Consider the following 24,789-nt stretch of genomic DNA (forward strand, 5'->3'; position numbering starts at 1 on the left):
GGGTTCCCATTTCAAATAAAACTTTTTCACAGATCCCCTCAATGTGAATTTAATCTTTTCTAGCCTTAAAAAAAAACATGACGTCTTCCAGCCAAGCAGCGGCAGATGGAGGAGTGGTAGATTTCCACACCAGCAAGATTCTCTTACGGGCCAAAAGTGATGTAAATGTAATGATATCAGACTGGGTTGTATTTAAACCCAAGGTTTTATCTGTTACACCAAATACAGCTACAAGCGGGCAAGGTCTCACTGTCATCCCAAGGACTTCACTGATGGTTTTAAAAACCACTGCCCAGTAGTTAACAAGTTTGGGGCAAGACCAGAATGCATGAGCTAGATTGGCTGGAGAGAACGAGCACCTGTCACAGCCAGCGTCCGTCCCTGGATATATGTTAGCAAGCCTGGCTTTGCTTAAATGAACCCTGTGTAAAACTTTAAATTGTATGAGCCCCAATCTAGCACATGATGACGAGGAGTGGACTTTTTTCAGCGCTTCTGTCCAGCATTCCTCAGACAGATCCATACCAAGGTCATCCTCCCACCTAGCTTTAACTTTGTTCAGGTTTTGATCTCCTAAATACATCAATTGAGAATATACTGCAGAGATCAGTCCTTTATTTGCAAAGGTAAGAGTGAGTTTATCCAACACTGTGACAGGAGGGAGATCAGGAAAAGAAGGAAATGTTTTCATGACAAAGTGGCGGACCTGAAGATATTTAAAGAAATGATTATGTGGGAGGCCATGTTTTTTGTGTAGGTTGTCGAAACTATCAAATATGTTGTTAGTGTATAAATCCTTAATGCACATAAGACCATTCAAACCCCACTGTCGAAAGGTTGAGTCAAGTGTAGAGGGGGGGGAATAAATGGTTCCTATGAATGGGACCCAGAACTGAAGCTGATGTAAGCATATAATGGCTACGAACTTGGTTAAAGATTTTGATGGTGGATAGTACGACAGGGTTGGATGTAAATCTAGAGGGTTTCAATGGCAGGGAGGAATATACTAAAGCTGGGAGAGACGAGGAGTAACAGGATTGTGATTCAAGCAGACACCAGTCTGTATCTGGTCGGTGGAGCCAGAATAATATCTTTTGGATATTGGATGCCCAGTAATAATTAATAAAGCTAGGAAGGCCCAGTCCACCTACTTCACGACCTCTTTGGAGAGTGCACTTATTGACCTTTGGAACCTTGTTACCCCATATAAAGGAGGTTATAGATTGGTTAACTGAGTTAAAAAATGACTTGGGTAGGAAAACCGGCAAACGTTGGAACAAGTAAAGAAATCTGGGAAGTACAGTCATCTTCACTGACTGCACTCTCCCAGCCATAGTGAGTGGCAGACTACGCCATCTCTCAAAGTCAGCCTTCATTTGGCTAACTTGAGGCATGTAGTTAGCTGCAAACAGGGATGTGAAAAAGCGGGTGATGTGTATTCCTAAATATACAAAACCTTCTGGAGATATGGCAAAGGGCAGGGTTTCCTGCTGCACATTTAACAATGCAGGGACCCTGGATATGTCATAGGAGCTTTATACAATACAATTTGACACCTATTGCATAAGGACATGTTGGAACAAATGAAATAGGATCTCAGGAGTTATGGTAATGGAAGGTAGGTTACAGGAGGAACTCCAGAGCTTAAGAATCTTAACAATTAAAGGAGCAGCCCCAACAATTAATCAAAGCCCAGAAGGCTATGAATTGAAATCTTGGCTGGATGAGGTGCAAAAGATAGGGAGAAGGAAGACAATGGAGGTATGTATAAGCAAGGTCAAAGCTTTACAGTGCATTCCGAGAGTATTCAAACCCCTTCACTTTTTCCACATTTTGTTACATTCTACGCCTTATTCTAAAATGGATCACATTTTTTTTTTAAATCATCAATCTACACACAATACCCCATGATAAAAAAAAGCAAAAACAGGTGTTTAGAAATTTTAGCAAAGTAATTAAAAAGAAATAACTGGTACATCACATTTACATAAGTATTCAAACCCTTTACTCAGTCCTTTGTTGAGGCACCTTTGGCAGCGATTACAGCCTCAAGTTTTCTTGGGTATGACGCTACAAGCTTGGCACACCTGTATTTGGGTCATTTCTCCCATTCTTCTCTGCAGATCTTCTCAAGCTCTGTCAGGGTGGATGGGGAGCACCAATGCACAGCTATTTTCAGGTCCCCCCAGAGATGTTCGATCTGGTTCAAGTCCGGGCTCTGGCTGGGCCACTCAAGGACATGTCACAAAGCCACTCCTGCGTTGTCTTGGCTGTGTGCTTAGGGTCGTTGTCCTGTTGGAAGGTGAACCTCCACCCCCATCTGAGGTCCTGAACGCTCTGGAACAGGTTTTCATCAAGGATCTCTATGTACTTTGCTCAGTTCATCTTTCACTGGATCCTGATTAGTTTCCCAGTTCCTGCTGCTGAAAAACATCCCCACAGCATAATGCTGCCACCACCATGCTTCATAGTAAGTATGGTATTGGCCAGGTGATGAGCGGTGCCTGGTTTCCTCCGGAAGTGACGCTTGGCATTCAGGCCAAAGAGTTCAATCTTGGTTTCATCAGACCAGAGAATCTTGTTTCTCATTTTGGCAAACTCCAAGTGGACTGTCATGTCTGAGGATTGGCTACTCTACCATAAACTTTGACTGAAGATTGGCTACTCTACCATAAAGGCCTGCTTGGTGGAGTGCTGCAGATATAGTTGTCCTTCTGGAAGATTCTCCCGTCTCCACAGAGGAACTCTGGAGCTCTGTCAGAGCGACCATCGGGTTCTTGGTCACCTCCCTGACCAAGGCCCTTCTCCCCCAATTGCTCAGTTTGGCCAGGTGGCCAACTCTATGAAGAGTCCTGGTGATTCCAAAGTTCTTCCATTTAAGAATGATGGGGGCCACTGTGCTCTTCGGGTCCTGCAATGCTGCAGAAATTGTTTTATACCCTTTCCCAGATCTGTGTGTCGACACAATCTTGTCTCAGAAGTCTACGGACAATTCCTTCGTCTTCATGGCTTGTTGTTGTTTGTTTTTTTTTGCTCTGACGTGTACTGTCAACTGTGGGACCATATATAGACAGGTGTGTACCTTCCAAATCATGTCCAATCAACTTAATTTACCACTGGTGGACTCAAGTTGTAGAAACATCTCAAGGATAATCAATGGAAACAGAATGAACCTAAGCTCAATTTTGAGTCATAGCAAAGGGTCTGAATACTTATATAAATGTGATATTTCAGCTATTTCTTTTTAATTACTTTGCAAATAATTCTAAACACCTATTTTCACTTCTTCATTCTGGGGTATAGTGTGTAGATTGATGATTAAAAAAAAATGATTTTAAAGTAAGGCTGTAACGTAACAAAATGTGGAAAAAGTGAAGGGGTCTGAATACTTTCTGAATGCATTGTATATCTGAAGAGTGGATGAAGTAGGTGTAACTGTAGAAACTGGCATACTGGAAAAAGACCTGATTTAGGTCAGTTTTGCAGGGAATACATGTGGTTGCTGGAAGGAGAACAGTGAGTTTAGAGCTAGATGCGTCACAGAAGGAAGAACATTGGCAACAAAGCTTTTTAACAAATGAACAAGATATCTTTCCCAAACATTTTTCTGTGTTTGAATCAGTTGAACCAATTAAAATGTCTAGAGGTTCAGAAGTAAAATGTCAATGCCTTCCAGCTCTGTTATTTCCATATATACACAGCCAGATGGATCTCGTGATTGATGTTGATTTTACATGCAGTGTAAATAATGCAGATAAGGATTTCAAGTTTATTGAAAACTTAAAGAAGTGGGAATGAAGAAGACCAAACAGGGTAATAAAGGTGATATTCTGTTTAGTGGCCGCTGAGAAATAAATGGAAGACGAGTGTTTATACAACTGATTTTTGGATACAACTGCCAAGTTATAAAAGGATGTTTGGCAAGGGTGTGCACTTGAATCATGTTATAATTAATATTCCGCATTTCAACATTTTAACCATGTGGTGTGATTTTTCTTAAACAGGATCGATTTGAAGCCCTTTTCCGTGTTTATGATGAACATGCCACATTCCAATTATTCAAGAGTTTTCAGAGAGTACAGATAAATTTCAGCAACCGTGAGGCAGCTGCCCAGGCACGAATAGAACTTCACGAATCTGACTTCAATGGCACCAAACTCAAACTTTATTTTGCACAGGTACAGTATAACGTTCATTCCGTTATCGGTTTACTTTCAAAGAAGCCCTTTATTCAAAAAGCAAGCCATTCTGCACAGTCAACGCTTCCATTATTTAGTTAAAGCCAATGGTAGATAATGTGCACATCCAACATCTACTTAATTAAATGACTTTATGTTGTGACAAATCAGAAAATGCCGAAGAACCCGGCAGATCGGGCAGCTTATGTGGAAAGAGAAATAGTTCATGTTTCAGGTCTAGGACTTAGCATCAGAACCTGTGTTCTCTTTGTATCCTGAAACCCACACTCTATTAACATGTGTATGTTCTGATGAAGGGTTCAGAAATGGTAACCGTTTCTCTTTCTCAAATACTGTCTACCTGTTTCTTAAAATGATTCACTTAATTTGCACATTTGTTTATGATGACGTAACTAATCCATTCACACGCTAGGCTTATGTGTGAAAGCATCTCTTACGCAATGGATGAAAATATTTTCAAATCTCGGAGCGGCATACACTTCGGAGTTTTTGGAAATGTCCTAAAATTCCCAAAGGTCACTGAATTTTATTAGCCAAGTATTCTCAGTTGACAGTGCATCTATTTAAAAGCAGTCAAAGATGAAAGCAACAATCCTGCTTCAGAAGTACAATGGAGAGAGAAAGTTGGTAATTGACACACCCAACAATCTAGATGGCAATGAAGCGCCTGTAATATAAAAACAAGTCATTAGTGCAACTGAATTGCAATTAATCGTCACTAGGATTAGAAAACCCTTTGTACGATTCCATGGTCATACTACACAAGTATTTTGACCTCATCAAACTAACCAAAAATGGACAGGATTCTTAACCCGATGGATCATGTCAGAAGACAATTAACGTAAAATGGACATAAAAAGCTGGAATAACTCAGTGAGTCAGGCAGCATCTCTGGAGAAAAGGAATAGGTGACGTTTCAGGTCAAGACCCTTCTTCGGACACACAGTCAGGGAAAAGGGGAACGAGAGATATCGACGGTACTTAGGACAAATGGATGGAAGATAGAGTGTTCTCCATAATGTTTGGGACAAAGACCCATCATTTATTTATTTGCCTCTGTACTCCACAATTTGAGATTTGTAATAGAAAAAAAAATCACATGTGGTTAAAGTGCACATTGTCAGATTTTAATAAAGGCCATTTTTATACATTTTAGTTTCACCATGTAGAAATTACAGCAGTGTGTATACATAGTCCCCCCCCCCCCCCCCATTTCAAGGCACCATAATGTTTGGGACACATGCTTCACAGGCGTTTATAATTGCTTAGGTGTGTTTAATTGCCACCTTAATGCAGGTATAAGGGGGCGTTCAGCACCTAGTCTTTCCTCCAGTCTTTCCATCAACTTTTATTGCTGTTTATCAACATGAGGACCAAAGTTGTGCCAATGAAAGTTAAAGTAGCCATTATGAGACTGAGAAACAAGAATAAAACTGTTAGAGACATCAGCCAAACCTTAGGCTTACCGAAATCAACTGTTTGGAACATCATTAAGAAGACAGCACTGGTGAGCTTACTAATCGCAAAGGGACTGGCAGGCCAAGGAAGACCTCCACAGCTGATGACAGAAGAAAACTCTCTATAATAAAGAAAAATCCCCAAACACCTGTCCGACAGATCAGAAACGCTCTTCAGGAGTCAGGTGCGTATTTGTCAACGACAACTGTCCGCAGAAGACTTCATGAACAGAAATACAGAGGCTACACTGCAAGATGCAAACCACTGGATAGCCGCAAAAATTGGATGGCCGGGTTACAGTTTGCCAAGAAGTACTTAAAAAAGCAACCACAATTCTGGAAAAAGGTCTTGAGGACAGATGAGACGAAGATTAACTTATATCAGAGTGATGGCAAGAGCAAAGTATGGAGGAGAGAAGGAACTGCCCAAGGTCCAAAGCATACTACCTCATCTGTGAAACACGTTGGTGGGGGTGTTATGGCCTGGGCATGTGTGGCTGCTGAAGGTACTAGCTCACTTATCTTCATTGATGATACAACTGCTGATGGTAGTAGCATAATGAATTCTGAAGTGTATTGACACATCCTATCTACTCAAGTTCAAACAAATGCCTCAAAACCCATTGGCGGCGGTTCATTCTACAGCAACACACTGATCCCAAACATACTGCTATAGCAACAAAGGAGTTTTTCAAAGCTAAAAAATGGTCAATTCTTAAGAGGCCAAATCAATCACCCGATCTGAACCCAATGAGCATGCCTTTTATATGCTGAAGAGTAAACTGAAGGGGACTAGCCCCCAAAACAAGCATAAGCTAAAGATGGCTGCAATACAGGCATGGCAGAGCATCACCAGAGAAGACACCCAGCAACTGGTGATGTCCATGAATCACAGACTTCAAGCAGTCATTGCATGCAAAGGACATGCAACAAAATACTAAACGTGACTACTTACATTTACATGACATTGCTGTGTCCCAAACATTATGGTGCCCTGAAATGAAGGGTAATATGTATAAACACTGCTGTGATTTCTACATGGTGAAACCATAATGTATAAAAATGGCCTTTATTAAAATCTAACAACGTTCACTTTAACCACATGTGATTTTTTTTCTATTACAAATTTCAAATTGTGAAGTACAGAGGTAAATAAATAAATGATGGGTCTTTGTCCCAAACATTACGGAGGGCACTGTATGCAAATAGCAATGATAATCAAAGAAATGTGATACCCACAATGGTCCATTGTTGGCTGTGGGATAGATGATAACGAGTTATACAGACAGTGGAACTCAAAAAGACGACAGTAAAACTAGTACGACATGCGGGCTCCACATTTCCTTGCTCATCATTGCTTTTTGCATATCTTCCATTCATTTGTCCTAAGTACCGTCTATATCTCTTGTTCCCGTTTCCCCCGATTCTCTGTCTGAAGAAGGGTCTCGACCTGAAACGTCACCTGTTCCATTTCTCCAGAGATGCTGCCTGTCCCGCAGAGTTAATCCACCTTAATGTGTCTGTCTTTGGTCTAAACCAGCGTCTGCAGGCAGTTAACCGGGTTTTTTTCCATTGTAATCCGAGAATATGTGTGTTTAGCTATTTGCCGTACTTTTCAGTGTGCAAAGCCGAAGATTTACAGTTTAATTTTATAACCAACACATTCCTACCTTTCCCCCAATTATATGGATGGGGAATGTGATGTAAAGGTGACGAGTTGCAGTTAAAGCCATGATGTCATCAAAGGAACAATCCATTGTTCACCAACAGGTGGGGGGGGGGCTGTACATTGGGCCATAAAATTAAATATTCTATCAGGCAGTTGCCACTTATTAGCTTTTTTTAAGGAGGTATATTGTTAATTGAAATTTAAAATAATTAATCTTGAAAGTTTAGTTCAAGTTGTATTTACATACACAAACTCCAATGTCTAAGCTGACATCGTATCTTGTCTACATTTCTAACACCTTTACAATAATCTGACTTTTAAAAATAAAGAACAGTGAAGGTAATGGGGGAATTCAGCAGGTGTTGAATCTGACTGTGGTAAACTGAACCTTAGTTTTTCCTCGGGATATACCACTGAGCAATGAAGATGTCAAAAGCAAAGGAAAAGCGGGTGAGTACCTGTTGAAGTCAATTTTAACAAAGTCTGAAGAAGGGCCTCGACCCAAAACGACACCCATTCCACCTCCCAAGAGATGCTGCCTGTCCCGCGGTGTTTTGGGTCCTTCTTCTGTTTATACCAGCATCTGCAGTTCCTTCCCACACTTAACAAAGCGGCAGTTTGTTGAAAACGTCACTGGATGGTTTAAGGATAAAAATCTGAATGGGGGCCTGTAAAATTAACTCCAGTCTATCGTAGATGGGAAAATGATGGAGCTGTGTGGCCTGCAACCCTTTTGCCTGTTGGTTGTGATGGTGTGTGTAATGACATGGTGGTTTACCTGCAGGAGGCACTATCCACGGGGAACAGCTCTGCAGTGTAGCTGCCAGGTGTTGGTGCCTTGGTGAATACGCTGCTATCTGAGAACAAATGTAGGAGCGGGTCTGAAAGCTTCATGTGTAGGCATAGCTAACAATGCGGCTGATTAAGTCCATGGCCATGATATCTCATAAGCGACAGTCGGGCAACCTGCAGCCCATTTACTGTTAGCTTCACAGTACTTTGGGGAGTGGCACTAGTGTGGTTATACCAGCAGACAATCCATGCTGCTGATATTATCAGGCAAGGGAATTAAATGTAATCACAAGGAACTGCAGATGCTGGTTTACATAAAAAAATACACAAAGTGCTGGAATAGCACAGCGGGTCAAGCAGCTTCTTTAGAGAACATGGATAGGCAATGTTGCAGATCAGGACACTTCTTCAGACTTCAAAGGCATCTTTGCTAGTACTTCAGTCAGCAAATGCAGCCAGCAAATCATGCCAGCACCACCTGGCCCAGTTTCTAGGATTAAATCAACTGACTTGCCAAGCAATATTTTGGTGGCATACCTTCCAAGAAAGGTTTTGAAAATTAAAATGTAAGCTTGGCTCAAAATTTCCCATTGCCACACAGCCAAGTAGTTTAAATCATCCCACATTCCAGCCAAGGCACCACAGGTGCAATGAAAGTTAGTACTGTGTTTGGCTACGGATACTGTATAGGGCGGCACAGTGGCGCAGTGGTAGAGTTGCTGCCTTACAGCATCAGAGACCCAGGTTCAATGCTGACTATGGATGCTGTCTGTACGGAGTTTGCACATTCTCCCTGTGACCGCATGGGTTTTCTCCCGGTGCTCCGGCTTCCTCCCACATTCCAAAAACGTGCAGGTTTGTAGGTTAATTGGCTTCTGTAAATTGCCTCTAGAGTGTAGGATAGAACTAGTGTTTGAGGTTATTGTTGGTCTTGGTGGGCTGAAGGGACTGTTTGCATACTGTATCTCTAAAAAATAATGATCAACCAGTTCAGTTCGTTTTACTTTGAAGCAGACAACAAGCTGCCAGACGTCCACAACGTTGAGGCATGAGTGAGATTAGCTGTCGGACCTTATCTATGCTGGTCCATTTAGGTTTCTGCTTGAAGCTGTCTGTGAGTGGTAGCTGGTCAGTGAGTGAGTGCAGGAACCAGTACACCATCAGGAAATGGCTCGGTGGGAAGAAGGCAGATGCCTATGCAACAACCTTCCACCCTTCCTGCATGTTAAACTATAGAATAAAATATTGTTAAAACAGTAGTTTGGCTTCAATAACATCATCGATCAGCATAGTTAATGAAGCGCCACAGTTGATGAGAGGTGTCCTTTCTAACTTGGCTAGAGGAGAATGTTAAAAACAATCTGCAGGAAGTCAATGTTTCCTCTGCAGTGTTCTGGGTGATTTTAACTGCCTCTAACGATTTATCCCGAACAGCTCCGTCACAGAGGACTCTGTGATTTACGGACTGTTCCCAGGGACACATTCAGAGACTGACATCGAGTGCTGCTGGAGGGTCATCAACTCGGTCAAAGACGCTCTTTGGTCTGCCCGAGCGTTGCTCACCACCCAGCAGAGCGAGATGTCCGTCAGGGAATGTTGCCGACTGGCCCACTGCAGACTGCAGGAGTACGTGCTAAGGGACTCGCTGAAGCTTGGTGCAGCCAACGCCAAGGCTCGGTGGGGGAGGGCCACAATCTAGGGTCCTTCCGCTGCTGGACATGGGGGGCACGGTATGGTGGAGACGCCCCTCAAATTAAATTAAGGGAAGGTATCCCACGCCAGGGGGCCACAGAGTGGCACGGGTGGGGGACTGTTTGGTGAAATTTGAAAAATGTAAAAAAATTGTACTGAAAAAAACTTGTATAGTCTCCGAAAATGTCGGATGAATTTTGTTTGTTTGAATGGTTCAGGAATTGTATATATTTATCAATGAATAAAGTCTATTTTGAAATAAAAAAAAAAAAAAAAAAAAAAAAAAAAATTTTAACTGCCTCTCCATTCGGGGTTAAACCCAACTTTAATAGAGTTACAGCTTATTGACTTTCTCCATTATTATAGCAGCACATCTGTGGAAATGTTAACAACGTGTCCTTGCGGAAGGTTAATGAGATCAAATAATTCACTTTTTTACTTCTGTTAAGTCATTGGGCCACGTATAAAATCAGTGCTGCAACTTGTACAGCACAGAAACAGACCCTTTCAACCCACCTCACCGTTATATTACTGACTACTGTTAAAGTAAGTGGCGTTTCCGAATTCAAATCCAGAAACATGGAAACACACATGGAATGTTAAATGAGAAAGGGGAGAAGAGTCACATATAAAGATATATGTAGATACTCCTGAATAAAATAAAAAGTAAAGGCAGGCTGAAAAATACTAAATATATTTAAACATCACACACTTTCATGATGATCATCTTTTTCATTTAGCACTCTAAATATCGATCCTCCAATAATTCCCACTCGCTAAATTTAAAAGAAACTGCAAGATAAAGTTGCCCTTTCATGCTAACAGAATGTTTTATCAGTAAATGCATGAAAATGTTAATTTCTTAGTCACGATCTGATCCTCTTGTTCCATTCTATTTTTCACCCCGTTTACAAATATTGAAACATTTTCACTTTAAAAGTGTTGGCAGATATTGAAGGAATATATTTACGCTGCTCAAGAAGGCTTTTTTAAAGAAAATAATTTGGCAATGGGAAATTTAAATTCCAATAACAGTTGCGAGCCTGTTCTGATGAAGGGTCAACAAGCTGTAATAATAACTTGTTTGTGCCCTCAGTGTGTGCCTTCAGTGATGCTGCCTGACCTCCAGTATTCTCTTTGTTTCAGTTTCCTGGCAACTGAAGCAGTCCGTATCTCACAACTCCAGCATTGCTTTTCCTTTTTCTCTCTCTCTCTCTCTCTGTCTCCATTCATCCCCTTCTCTTTACACCTACAGAAGGCAGATCAGCTATTGATTGATAGTAGACTGCACTGTGTAAACAGGACTTTCAGACCACAGGGTCCACGCCGACCATCGATCACACATTCACACTAGTTCTATGTTATCCCACTTTCAGCATCCACTCCCAACACACTAGAGGCAAATTTACAAAGGCCAATTCACTTACAAACCCCAACATTTTTGGAATATGGGAGGAAAGCGGAGGAAACACACAGTCGTAGGGAGAACGAGCAAACACCACACAAACAGCACCTGAGGTCAAAGTTATGTGCCCACCACCCTCTCACAACTGTCTCTCATTCCCCAGAGATGGAATGACCATTCCATCTCTAGGTCTCCACCATCTCAGACATGCAACAGAAGGCTGTGGAGGGCAAATCAATGGATATTTTTAAGGCGGAGGTTGATAGATTCTTGATTAGTATGGGTGTCAGGGGTTAGGAGGAGAATGGGGTTGTGAGGGAAATATAGATCAACCACGATTGAATGGTGGAGTAGACTTGATGGGCCGAATGGCCTAATTCTGTGCCAATGAACATGCGATTATTCTCTTTGAGCTCCCTTTGTTTGGAGCTTAAAATGTGTACTTTCTAGCTCTTGGTGCCTTGGATGAAAGTCAGTAACCTGTGCCATTAATTTGTCTCCTTCTCCATGGACCCTGCGGACCTGCTATAAGTTTCCTGGTTGGCTGCAGAGGTTTTGCAGGGCAATCGCTCTACAAAGCCTTGAGTGCACTGGGCAAGAGCGGAGTGGCGAGGAGAAAGGCCATCAAGAACACCACAGAGGCAGCGGAGAAGGCCTCGAGATGGCTCTGGATCAGGAGAGGAGGTCCATGGGGAAGAGCGAATGCCACCTGAACACAAGTCGTGGTCTGACCAACCACGGCTGGGTCGCCTGGGTGAGGGTGTCTGATGTTGAAAGACCCAAAACACCCAATGACCCCAGGTTACATCACTGATGATGTATTCAGGAGCATCTATCGATGTATTTGTATCCTGCGTATTTTTTTTTTCAGATATCGTACATTTACAGTGTTTTGGATTACATTTTCCTCTGACGGATTTTCGCTGATGACAAATTTTATCAGGAAATCCATATCAATAATATCTTGAGGCATTCTCTCATTTATTGCTTTGGTCAGCTGTTGATACAGCAGAGCTGGGGAAAGACAGAGATCTTTGTCAATTTGCAGAGAATTTGTGTTGGTTAATTAGGTACATAAGGTTAGACAATGGGAGTTGATAAAAGTAACAAAAATGACATAAAGTGCTAGATTATTTAAGGTATGTTTATGCTGGTGTAACTGAAATAAAATATCAATCCACTTAAAATTGTTAAAGATAGCAGTATTTGATGGCGATAGAATAAAACAGTTTTTAAATAGTGAATTTACATCTATCTATGCCCAGAGAAGAAAGGACCATGCTGATGGATCAAATAGTAAGTCAGAAAACGCTGAGGAGAAACAAACAACAATGCAAAATGAAAAGGTAAAAGAAAGGCTTGTGTTTAATACAGCATTTGAATCATCAACCACACCCCAAGGCGATCTGTAGAATTTAATCTCGTTGTACCATTCTTAAATAACATGACTTTGGGGTAACAATGGCCAATTTTGTGAACAAATGTCTTCTCCTCAATTCAACTTTTTTGAATTCAACTCAATTGAATGAATCCGTTTTCAGGCATCACTGAAAATGTTTCTGGTTTGAGCCATTTTAGAATCGGTTTGTGTTTGAGCAGCAGGAATATAATACATCACACATTCACTCTCAAGCGAAGGTCTGTTCTAATGATCAAATAGGCACTCTTGGAACAAGTCAGCACAGAGGGTCTCTTGAGAGCTCTTTATGACCGTCTGCACATTTGCAAGTCCCACACTGCAATCAAATGCCCTCCTACCAGGTGTGAATGCAAAATCCCGCTGTGCTCTCAAACTTGGGGTCAGCATCCACTCTCACTGATACTGCTCAGGATCCTTGCAGGTTGGCTGTGCTGAAATACATCACATCTGACACTTTGTCACTTTGTACTGTCACACAGCATTTGTGAAAAGCCCTACCAGCAAACTAGGACGCCTATATTTGATAAATGTCACCTTTGTAATCATAACTGCAAAGACCATTTGGCTTTTAGGCAGGTCCTCACAGTAATTATTTGTTGTTGAATTTGTGGTTAATGGTAACCCACAAGAATGTTGATTATTACGACTCTGGTGCTTGTAGTGGCAGATTACAAATGGCCACCACAGTGCTAATGCTTCTGAATTAAAAGGTGAGAAGTTTTCATTCTCCATTACAGTGAAAAGCATTTTTGTTGCATGCTATCCAGTCGGCAGAAAGACTATGTACAATTTCAATCAAGAAGTTCGCTGTATACAGACATAGGATAAAGGGAATAACATTTGGCGCAATTTTTGGGTTGCATGGTGGTGCAGCAGTAAGTTGCTGCCTTACAGTGACAGAGATTGGGTTTGATTCTGACTATAGGTGCTATATGTATGGAGTTTGTATGTTCTCGCCGTGATCTGCGTGGGTTTTCTCCGGGATCTCCGGTTTCCTCCCACACTCCTAAGACGTAGAGGTTCGTAGGTTAATTGGCTTGGCGTAATTGTAAATTGTCCCTAGTGTGTTCTGTGTAGGATAGTGTAATTATACGGGGATGGATGGCCGGCGCGGACTCGGTGTGCCAAAGGACCTGTATCCGTGCTGTTTCTCTAAAAACTAAACTTAAACTAATAAAGTCCAGTGATTAATGATAGTCAAAGTATCTCCAATGAGGTAGATGGTAGGTCAGGATCGTGTTGCTTAATAGCATTGTCAATGCCGCCTTCAATTGCATTGCTGATGATGAACAGTATGCTGTTTGGATGCTAATTTGCTGGATTTGATTTGTTTTGACATACCTGGGCAATATTCCATATTGTAGGGTGGAGGCTGGTGTGGGAATCACTGGATCAACTTTGAATAATGTTTGGCTAGTTCTGAAGTACATTTCTTCAGAACGTTACATGGTCCCTATCTTGTGCTGTATCTAGTGTTATGGGACATTTGATGACATTATCTGGCCTGAATCGAAATGGCTGAAGACTACCTTCGGATCTGAGGAGGAAACTGAGATGAATCATCCAGTTAGCACCTCCAGCTGAACATGGTTATGAAATGCTTCACCCTTGGCTCCAGCCCTGCGATCATAGAGAGACGGCAGAATATTTCCAGTCTCCCTCTGCTGTTTATTCATTAAAATACTAGATATGGCAACACTGCAGAGCTTGAGTCCAATCCATTGCGTATCCTTGTCGATTGCTTGTGATTTAATGTGCAAATAATCCCATAATACATCTTCACCAGGATGACTACTTATTGGCATGCATTGCGCTACACCTAGAATGCCTTGCACAGTGGCACAGCTGATAGAGCTGCTGCCTCATAGCATCAGAGACCCGGGTTCGATCCCAACTTCGGGTGCTGCCTGTGTAGTGTTTGCACGTTGCAGGTTTATTGGCCTCTGCAAATGCATAGGGAGTCGATGGGAAAGTGGGATAACATAGAACGAGTAGTTGATGATCAGATGAGACTCGAAGGAACTATTTTCAAGCTGTCTTTCCATCGATCAAACAATCCCTCATTGAATTAGAGTTGGTCCATGGCTTGAGTCTGACGATGGAGGTTGGGTTAAGCCAGGTGTGAAGTTATAGATTGTGCCAATGACTGCTGGTCTAGACAGTGTATCCCTAGATGGGCTTGACAAAATGGGTATCTATGTGTAAACTCTAATGTATCCATCATGGGGTTGATTAAGTATAATTCCAGTTGATGTCAGGAAGTTGCCTGCAGCCCTACAGCAGCCAGTAAATCCATTCTGCCAGACTCCCATACACTTGGTTGTATGTATGGGTTGGTGTTCATGAACTGGGGACAAACTGCGATTTTAATCGTACATTTCTCGTCATGTCCATCCATGTCTGGCAACAAAACCCATCAGGACTTGGCCTACAGTGGTGTAGATATAGCAGTACAATCTACTGCAAATGGACATTGAAGATGCCCACCCACATACATGTTATGCCTTTGGGATATCAGTTACTGATATCTTGAAATCTAGCTATGTTTCTACAACCTGTGATCATCCTCCTGATCATGCAATGCACGCGTCACCCTCTTAACAAACAATGCAGGAGGTGTGGTTGTTGAGGTATTAGCTTCCTTTCACTTGTGCATCACACAACCATTGCCTTTTGTTTGGTTTTCTAGAGATATATTTTCCCTTCCCTTGCCTTGCCTTTGACTTTTTACCATTCAGTGGCTCAGTTGACAAATTCATTGCAGTTTTGAGTAGCAATAAGACAAGATGGATACTTCCTTTATCTCTGGCTTTGTTCAGGGTCCTGTTGTCCGTTTTGGATATGCCTCTAAGCGAAACCATATCCCCCTCAGACATTATGGGGATAAGGTCAAGGTGATGGACCCATGTTGCATAAATTCTGTAAATTCTCTCTTTGATAGTTTGGGATCCATTGTCCAGTTTCTCTAGAATTCCTTATTTGGCAATTATGATTTATTTGGCTGGGATAAATATTTATGGATCTCAAATCATTTATCCTTTAGGTGAATGGGCACATGGAGTATAGCATTCAACAGGCACAAGATAATAATCCTGGTTGTGTGAAACCAAATCAATATCCGTGGTATCCAAGTGGCCGTTTCTTCATCGTTGATGGGTTTTTTTTCTATCCTTAGCACTGAGAGTTTACAGTTGGTCTAGCTCTGTAGCCATGTGATCTACATACATCTTATGGAGTTATTCTCCTTGCATTTGGTTATGATAACCTGCGATTCAGACAATAAATAGAGCACACCTTTCGGCGACATGTCACTTCTCATTCGCTAATGATGTCTTGTTGCTGGCTGTGCTTGTTTCTGGTAAAGGTCTTGCTGTGAGAACATCTGTAGCTCCTTGTCTTTACCAGTCTTTTCTTTGACCTTACCCAGTTTTGCTTGGAATCAATTTTTTTACCTAATATATCTTCATATCCAGGTCTCATGCTGCTCCTGTGACAGTCAGTGATCAAGCACCATTTCCTTTTCTGAAATCACACATCTGAGCCACAAAAGTCATCATAATCATATTTTATTAGCCAACTATCTTTTGCAATATACGAGAATTTCATTTGCCATACAGTCCTACCAATAAAAAGCAACAAGATACACAAACTACATTTTAACATAAACATCCACCTGCATCCACCACATTCCTCACTGTGATGGAAGGCGAAAGAAAAAGTTCAATCTTTTTCCCTTCTTTGTTCTCCCACGGTCGGGGGCCTCGGGCCTTCCGTTGACGGGACGATCTTGGCTCCCATAGCCAGCGGTCAGGCCCTCTGCGTTGGGGCGATCAAGCTTCCGCATCGGGGGGATCTCAGCTCCCAGCGCCGGGCGTTTGGACCCCAGGTCGGGGCTAGTCGAACCTCCTGCAACTTTTGAGCATCCCAACATCATTCTCTGCCTGAGACCGCAAGCTCCTCGATGTTGAAATCCGCAGGCCGCAGTTGGAGCGTCGATCCCAGGCAAGGGATCGCAGGCTCCAATGGTACGTCCATGAGGTGGGACTCAATCAAGTCAGCCTCGATCAAGGCCACCAGCTCCATGATGTTAGGCCGCAGAGCGACCAGAGGTACGATCCGGAAAACAATTGCATCTCTGGCAACGTAAGATTTCCCCCGAACCCCTCCCCCCCCCCCCACATAAAAGAAACCAGGATCCAGGAGTCCCAGTTTTCTCCGTCATTTGCTCAGACTGATTACTGTTTGTTCCTGCCAAATCTTGTGAATGTATAAAAAGGATGCTTGTTGATCAGAGGTCACCAGACCAGAGTGGAGATGTCAGATGTTGGCTCTGTCGCCATAGATCTGGATGATACTGCTAAAGCTGCATCACTCGGCCTTGGATGCATGAGATTCTGTAGATGCTGGAATCTGGAATTAAAAAACAACTGTTGGAGGAACTTGAACATAGACACAAAATGCAGGACAGGCAACATCTCTGGAGAGAAGGGATGGGTGGCGTTTTGGGTCAAGACCCTTCTTCAGACTGAGAATCAGGGGAGAGGGAGACACGGAGATAAGGAAAGGCAAGGTGTGAAAACGAAACACCAAAGGAGATGGAGATCAAGGAAAATGTACAATAGATCATTGTTAGCGTGGAGAAGGTGACAACAAAGCATACAGAGATAAAATGTAATCAAGGGGACAGTTGGAGGATCTCACTGGGCCAGGCAGCATCTGTGGAGAAAAATGGACAGTCAACGTTCCAGGTAGACCTAAAATATCGACTCTCCATTTCTCTCCTCAACGCTGCCTTAGCCTCTAAATTCCTCCAGCAGTTTATACATTGATCCTCTAGTTCTTGTCTGTTTCCTGATGATGCATATCAGAAATGTGCTGTGTCATTTTGATTTTGGTTCATCTTATGACAAATCTTTTTATCTTGGTGTATATTTTAAAAAATCAATGATTAATTTCAGCATTGCTCAGTTAAGTCAGAACGTCATGGAATCAAGGGGGACATTTCAATGCCATGTTGTTCAACCTCCGAGGAACAAATTTTCTGCTCAATCTGCTAGGACAAGAAATTCTGCAATTTTTGTTTGTCCTGGTGGCATAGAGATAAAAAAAAGTTAAAGAGACACATCAAGAAGGCAAAGTTTTAGCAAAAATATCAAGATTTTTGAAGGCAAATCTGGAAAAATAATCCCGAGAGACTTAACGCGTGGGGCCTTGGAAATATACAGAGCCAGAAATTCTGTGGCCTAATGTAGGCTGCGTGATCAGATTTTGTAGAAAGTCCTGAACATTAAATGTGACTTGGATACATTGTGCATTGATAATACGCCTCCAGAAATGAGATGCTGGTCTTCTCTGTGTAGGAAGTGCATGTGCACAGAGGCCTTTGGCTGTGTGTGTGGTCACAACAAACTTTACAAAGTGGGTTTCTGCATCTAAATGTAGTGGGTTGTAACCAGTTTGTTCAAGTAAAATGCCAGGTCTTTCTTAGTCAGGGCCAGGGAATCCAAAATTGTTATTGTCTTGCACTCGTCTCCATACTTTAGGTTATTTTCTGAGTGTTTATTCTCATCCCACCTCTCGCTGCCATTGACCCCAAGCCCACTCATTTCCTCTCCAACAGTATACGACCCTGACCCGAACTGCTTGCTGATGCATTATTTATTTCAGTGAGAAACCCTGGATTAAAAGGTCCCGATTAAGAGGACTGTTTGTATAAATGAAGTTTGTATTTCCTCAAGTATACAAAATTGAGGTTTAATTTGTAGAGGAGAACTGTAGATGCTGGTTTATACCAAATATAGACAAGTAGTGCTGTAGTAACTCAGTGGGTCAGGCAGCATCTCTGGAGAAAACAAATGGGTGACGCTTTTCTCCAGAGACGCTACCTGACCCACTGAGTTAAGGGCCCGTCCCACGAGCATGCGACTCCATGCGACAAGCGCGACCTAACGTGGTCGCTTGAGCCGTACGGCCTCGCGGGGCCGGTCCCACTTCGATCACCGGAGCCGTATGGAGTTGTGCGGAGCTGGTCCCGACATCACGCGGGGCTCCGAAAAACTGACCGTGTTCAAATATTCCATGCGGCAACGGCCTGCCGGCCCGCAGCCGCCTCGACGGGCGTGCACAGCGTCTCGACGCCATATGTCACGCGCGAACTTCCCGCGGACTTCGCTCAAACTTCACGTCACTCACTCGACCTCCTCGTGGCCCCCGCTTCTGGTTTGGTCGCGCTCGCCGCATGCAGGCGCATGTTGGTGGGACCGGCCCTGTACGGGGATCACTCGACCTCCGCACGGCCCCGCTTCCGGTTTGGTCGTGCTTGCCGCATGCAGGTCGCATGCTCGTGGGACAGCCCCTTTACTCTAGCACTTTGTATCTATCTGAGGTTTAATTTGTGCAGGTTGTTTAAGGTTATTGTCGGATTTGACGGGATGGATTTTATATTATTTGAAGAGAAGATAGCAGAACAAAGGAGAATTATCTTAAAATTAGGGTGCAGTTATTAAAGGAAATGTTAGTAAAGTTTTTTTTAAAATTATGAGTAACTATCCCAAGAAAGTTAAAACTTCAAGAAAGATTGTGTAGATTGGTTTTAGGTTAAGCAAGGGTTAAAGGATCAATGCGAGGAAATGGTGTGAAGATACTGACATTCCATAATTCTGATTGGAAAATAAAAAGGGCGGAATTGCGATGTGTGGAAGTTTCAGAAGTTGCAGGCTAAAAGTTAGGCAGGAAATTAAACAGAACTTCTTCAATAAAATATATATTGAAATAGGGCAACATGTCGCTATGGAAGCTATTGAAGCAGGGCTTGAAAATAGAGGCAATTACATGCCCTCCTGGAAAGGTGTCCAATATAGATTTAACTGATACAGTTGGCCAGTATAAAAAGTACATTTGAGTCCTGTGGACTTTATTTGTTCAAGACTTCGAAATAATTGTATATAATGCTCTGTTCAAAGAAAAAAAAAAACGAGTATTGAAAAACCTTGACAAATGTTAAATAGTAAAAGTAGCGATGTAATTTTGAAAGAAGCATTTTCCTTTTCTGGTTTGGCAACCTAACTATCGTACTATTTCCAGCTTTGTGGGTGAACAGAATGTCCATGTTGCAATGGGTTTTATTTTGCAGGTCCAAGATACCCAAGATCATGCCAAAAATTCATACTTGGCTCCACCACCACCCATGAAACAGTTCCTCATCTCCCCTCCTGCTTCGCCGCCAGTTGGGTGGCGTCCAATTGAAGATGCTACTCCGAGCATTAATTACGACTTGCTGCGTGCAATTGCTACTCTTGGTCCAGGTGAGAAATAGCGTTATCAATACAGCAGCACTGAAGGATTATGTGGAATTCGCACACGTTTCTGAGGTTTTTTTTTTTAAAGTTTGTCCGAATACTGTGATGATCTCAATTGAATTCTTCATAATTAATTGTGGTGAAGCAAATAGCATAATTTTTCACTTCTGAACCAAAACATCTGTCCGATAGAGAATTTTCCCACAAGAACAAGGTGAGAATGCTCTAAATCCATACAACTGAGTCGCTTCATTATAGACAGCACTGGGCACAAATATGCTGTGCTATTTCAAAAGCCCGCAGTGTAAAGTCATAAATCTTTCATGGCCCTAACAACGTTGGAATAGCAAGTTATGTTTTGCCATTAATGTTTAAGAAAAGATTGGAAATAATGTTTTTGAGAGATTACCGGGCATTATCATTCCTCTCCAAGGAGTAGTGTTTCCCCTCTAAATTCATCCCTCATCACTTGCACCAAACGCATTGTATAATCGTACCAGTATGTTGTAGTCTGCCTTCAAAATTCAATCCATTTGTTCTGCTTCTGAAATATATTCCAGATTTAGGAAGCAGAGTGCAAAGGGCTAAAGGGCCTGTCCCACTTGTGCAATTTTGTTCGGCGACTGCCGGTACCCGTCATTAATCGCAGCAGGTGGCGGACATGTCGCGGGGTGACGCCTGTGTAGTCGTGAGTAGTCGCCCAAAGAGTCATACCTTTTTCTGGTCGACGCTGGATTTTCATCATGTTGAAAATTTTCGGCCACCGGCTGCGACTAATGACGGGTGCCAGCAGTCACCGGAAAAAATCGCGTAAGTGGGACAGGCCCTTAATACTGCAATCATGGCACATTTTGTGCTACCAACCTGGCATGTCTTCTGGCCGAGTCTTCCTCATCAGAGCTTTCTGATTTGACTGGTAAAGACCTTCAAGGATTTTTGTTTGTTTATTGTTTTGATTTGATCTTCATTAAAACCTATGGGCAACCTGGTTGAATCTTGAGGTGCATTTGGTTTGACATTAGTTGCAAATTGGCCCGACTCAAATTGGCCATCCATTTTACTAATGCCTCAGATGTAAGTATTTGATTTTTAAGTTTAATTGGCAGTAGGCAAAATAATTAACACTGGCTGAATAGAAGTGAATGCAATATGATAAAAAAAAATACAGAGAGGACATTTCGGCAAAATCTGGAGACAATCTATGTTTAACAGCTTTCATTGCCCTCTGCTGGTCAATAGCACCAGCCCCGATGAAAAAAAATCACAAGCAGTTTGAATAGGCGTTCTCATCTCACGTGGTGGTAAACAATATGACGAGGTACAAAACTGGTGCCTAGAAGTTCAATATCTTAACTTCAAGGAGTTTTTTCCAAATTAATTTAGTAGTTGCATGACTGAAACTCGTTTCAGAGCAAAACATAGAGAAGGTTGAGGGACATGGGCCAGGCACAGGCGAGGGGGGTTAGCACAGTTGAGCATCCTGGTCACCGTGGATAAGGTGGGCCGAGGAACCTGTTTCCATGCTGTGTAGCTCCATGAGCCTATATTTGTGACCATGTCTGGGCTGCATGTTTCTCTGCAGTATTCGATCAAGGACTCCTGGGTGTGTTTACCATGTCTGGGTATATGGGCGGAAATCGTTTTAAAACATGGGGAGGGCACAGTGAGGCTTGATGCCTAGGACAGGGGTCGGCAACCTACGGCACACGGGCCGGTCCAGCCCGCAACTCGATATCATCCAGCCCGCAGGCGTATTTATATCAATTAGTTTTCGCGACCTGGGAACTCTAGCCGGTCCCGGGACATGCAGGTGACCTGGGAACTGCAGCCAGACCTGGGGCAAGCGACCCGACCTGGGCGCTACAGCCAAATCCGGGGGCAGGCGATGCAACCTGGGAACTGCAGGTCCTTTGGCCCACCGTGTCCACGCCGACCAGCAATCACCCCATACACTAGCAACACCCAATACTCTAGGGACAATTTACAATTTACCAAAGCACTTAACCTGCAAACCTGCATGTCTTTGGAGTGTGGGGCAGGCGAGCTGACCTGGGCACTACAGCCAGTCCTGGGGCATGCAGGCGACCTGAGACTGGCTGTAGCTCCCAGGTCACAAAACATGGGGGGGGGAGGACAGGTCCCGCTCCCAGGATTTCCGCCCAGTCAGACTGGTTGCATGGGATGAGCCCAATCCCCCTGCAGCCTCCTTGTTGGGGAACTCGGGTCTCCTGGAAAAACCTTGTATTCACAGGAAAGGATTGTAATTTCTTGCTCAAAATTCAATTCGGGACTTGAAGCCACATCCAGGGCTGGGGTGAGAGTGCAGTTCAGGACTGGAATTGGGCTGGTTTCAGCAAAGGACTAGAATTTTGAGGTTTGGTCTCATGGCTGAGGAGAGGAAAATCTATTTTATAATGGGGTCAGACGAATATTTTATAATGTGCCTTTTCTCGACATGATTAGCTGGGAAACCAGAGGCCATATTTCTTAGCTGTGTCTAAAGGACACAGCCAGGAAATGTCTCCAAGAGATTTCTTGCCAGTCCCCTGGGAGGACTGAGTATCGCATGTCATCCCCTGCTCGTGGGGTGCCCATCACATGACCTACCCATGTACCTTAGACAAAGTGGTCCAGAGATCGCCAGAGTCCTTGCCCATCCAACATATTGGCGAGGGTTCAATCAGAAAATCCCAAAAACACAAGGCACCCAAAATGGAATGACATTGTAAATCGAGCATCTCCATCTCCATCTCCATCTCCATCTCCATCTTCAGACAATTCACCAAAGCTGCACTAATCTTTTTTGTTTTCACCCACCAAGTACGTTTAGATTTTTGGTCACCTGTTGGAGCTTGGAATTCATTTGCAATCAGTGAAAGTTATCTTTTACCTTGAGTCACTGAATTGAAAGAGCCACAATTTCAATTCCACAATATAAATCACTGCAAGATATTTCCCATAGACTGTGAGTTGTTCCTCCTGCTCATTTTGTTTTCCAGTGAGATCTCACGCTTTTTATTCCCTTTCCCTGCACCCACCTCCCCCCCTCATATTTCTGTTCCTGTTTCGAAGGGTCGAATGGCCTACTCCTGCACCTATTTTCTATGTTTCTATTTGAAAGGCGCTGAGGCATTTCCGGAGCCTCTGAATGGATGTTTTCAATTGGGTTGTGTGCTCTAATTTGTTAATCAATCTGTTTATATTTCCTTCTATCAGACTTAATGAAGCCATGAGCACTGTTTAATGTAGCCACATGCGGATGTATTTTGTGACGATGCTTTCACATGCTCCACAATATCCTCAGACTCCAATGAATTAGTTCAAGTAATCCAGCTTTTTATTCCAAGTAGAGGACTGGAATCAAATAAATATTGCAATTGTATGACTGGGATGATATACTAAAGCTCACATAATGATGTTCACGGACACTACTGACTCAGCTTAGGCTCATTCGAATACGTGCTCATACGCCAGCTTCGCTTTCATGATGTAAAAGGTTGTGGGGGGGGGGGGTTATTTTAATTGACTAACATAACATCATTGCTCTTCCCTCTTTGTGCTGTAGGTGAAAAGTACGAGGTCCACACAGGGTCGGAGGGTACCCCAAGCGTTGTAGTACATATCTGCGATAGTGAAAATGAGGATGAAGGTGCAGTGAAGGCACCAAAACAACAAATGGTTCAAACAAGGCGACCAGATAATATGCCGGCAGGGAAGAAGTGAACCGTCTTGTCTGCCTGTCGTCTGAGACCAGATCATTCTCTGCAGCGACACTCCATCAGCTGTCTCTTGTTTTCTTGAGGACTGTTTTTAAAAAAAAAGTTGAGATTTGGGTGATTGCCTAATTAAAGAACAACTGTAAGGACTCCATTATTTGTGGTGTTGAAGCTTTATTCCAGAATATTGAGGCTTCATCAATATAGGTTTGCTGATGGGGAATTAAATGGCATAACGGTTTGTGGGCTGCATCCCCCTCCCCCTTCCCCATTCTCCAAAATAGCTTCAAATCCATAATGCTGTTATCCAGCCTCAGTGTTCACTCAGAGCTGTTCTTCAGCACTTAACAGATGCAGGGTATGTAACTGTTGCTATTGTCTCTTATTGCAGTATTGTTATCACTGTTCCTGTATGTGCATGTGCGTTTTTGTATGTTATAATGAACCACATAAGGGGGAAGTAAATGCTCTGGCGCCTGTGTTCTTCTAAAACTTCTTGCTAATTATATTGTGAGTGGATGGGGCTCCAAATATGAGGGATTCTCCACTCACATCTTTCCTTGCTGTCTCCCCCACCCCCATTCTCTGCTCTCCTCACCCACTCCACAACATTGCAGTGGTGAAATATATAATACTACTTGCTTTTGCAGGGGGGACGTTATGAGCCTTGTGCAGTTTGTGCATGCATGTCTTCTGTCTTTGTCTTCTTTAAGGTCAGTTTGCTGGCTGAAACAAAACCAAAAAAAAAAGTTTAGGAAAGACATAGCTGTTCGCACTTCAAGTGTTATTTACAAGTTAAATCTAGATAGAGTTGCTCGGTTAATGAGATACCAGTGATAACCATCTATTCAATGATGCTTGCCTAACAATAATGATTTAAGACGTGATATGTCTTGAAATGATAACCTGAAATAAATGACACTATTTTTTACAATTGTTGAAGGTAACTTGATGTGCTGCCTGAGCTTTGCAATTTCACATTAAATTTCCAGATTTAATGGATAACGATGAATTAATTGCCACACAATGTTACTTACTCATATTTTGAGGATCATATGTTTGCTGTTGGATGGTTTCTGGTGAAACATATTTGACAGATGCTGATAATTATTGCAAAAATCTGAATAAATAATACAACAGT

The 24,789-nt window shown here is 42.7% G+C and overlaps 1 protein-coding gene across 3 annotated transcripts in view; it reads left to right on the forward strand.

The window, feature by feature from the left end:
• Positions 1-24,789, forward strand: part of LOC129709756 (calcipressin-3-like) — a 95,631-nt gene extending 70,842 nt beyond the window's left edge. For 2 of the 3 annotated variants that reach the window (XM_055656315.1, XM_055656314.1), the window contains 3 exons: positions 4,005-4,178; positions 19,767-19,938; positions 23,498-24,789. In XM_055656315.1, coding sequence (XP_055512290.1) covers positions 4,005-4,178; positions 19,767-19,938; positions 23,498-23,655 — 504 coding nt within the window. In that variant the 3' untranslated portion in view covers positions 23,656-24,789. Of the gene's footprint in view, positions 1-4,004; positions 4,179-7,514; positions 7,776-12,479; positions 12,561-19,766; positions 19,939-23,497 lie in introns of those variants that run through there. The other variant, XM_055656316.1, reaches the window with a different exon arrangement.

This window comes from Leucoraja erinacea, chromosome 26 (assembly GCF_028641065.1).
Source record: "Leucoraja erinacea ecotype New England chromosome 26, Leri_hhj_1, whole genome shotgun sequence".
Classification (NCBI taxonomy): Eukaryota; Metazoa; Chordata; class Chondrichthyes; order Rajiformes; family Rajidae; genus Leucoraja; species Leucoraja erinaceus.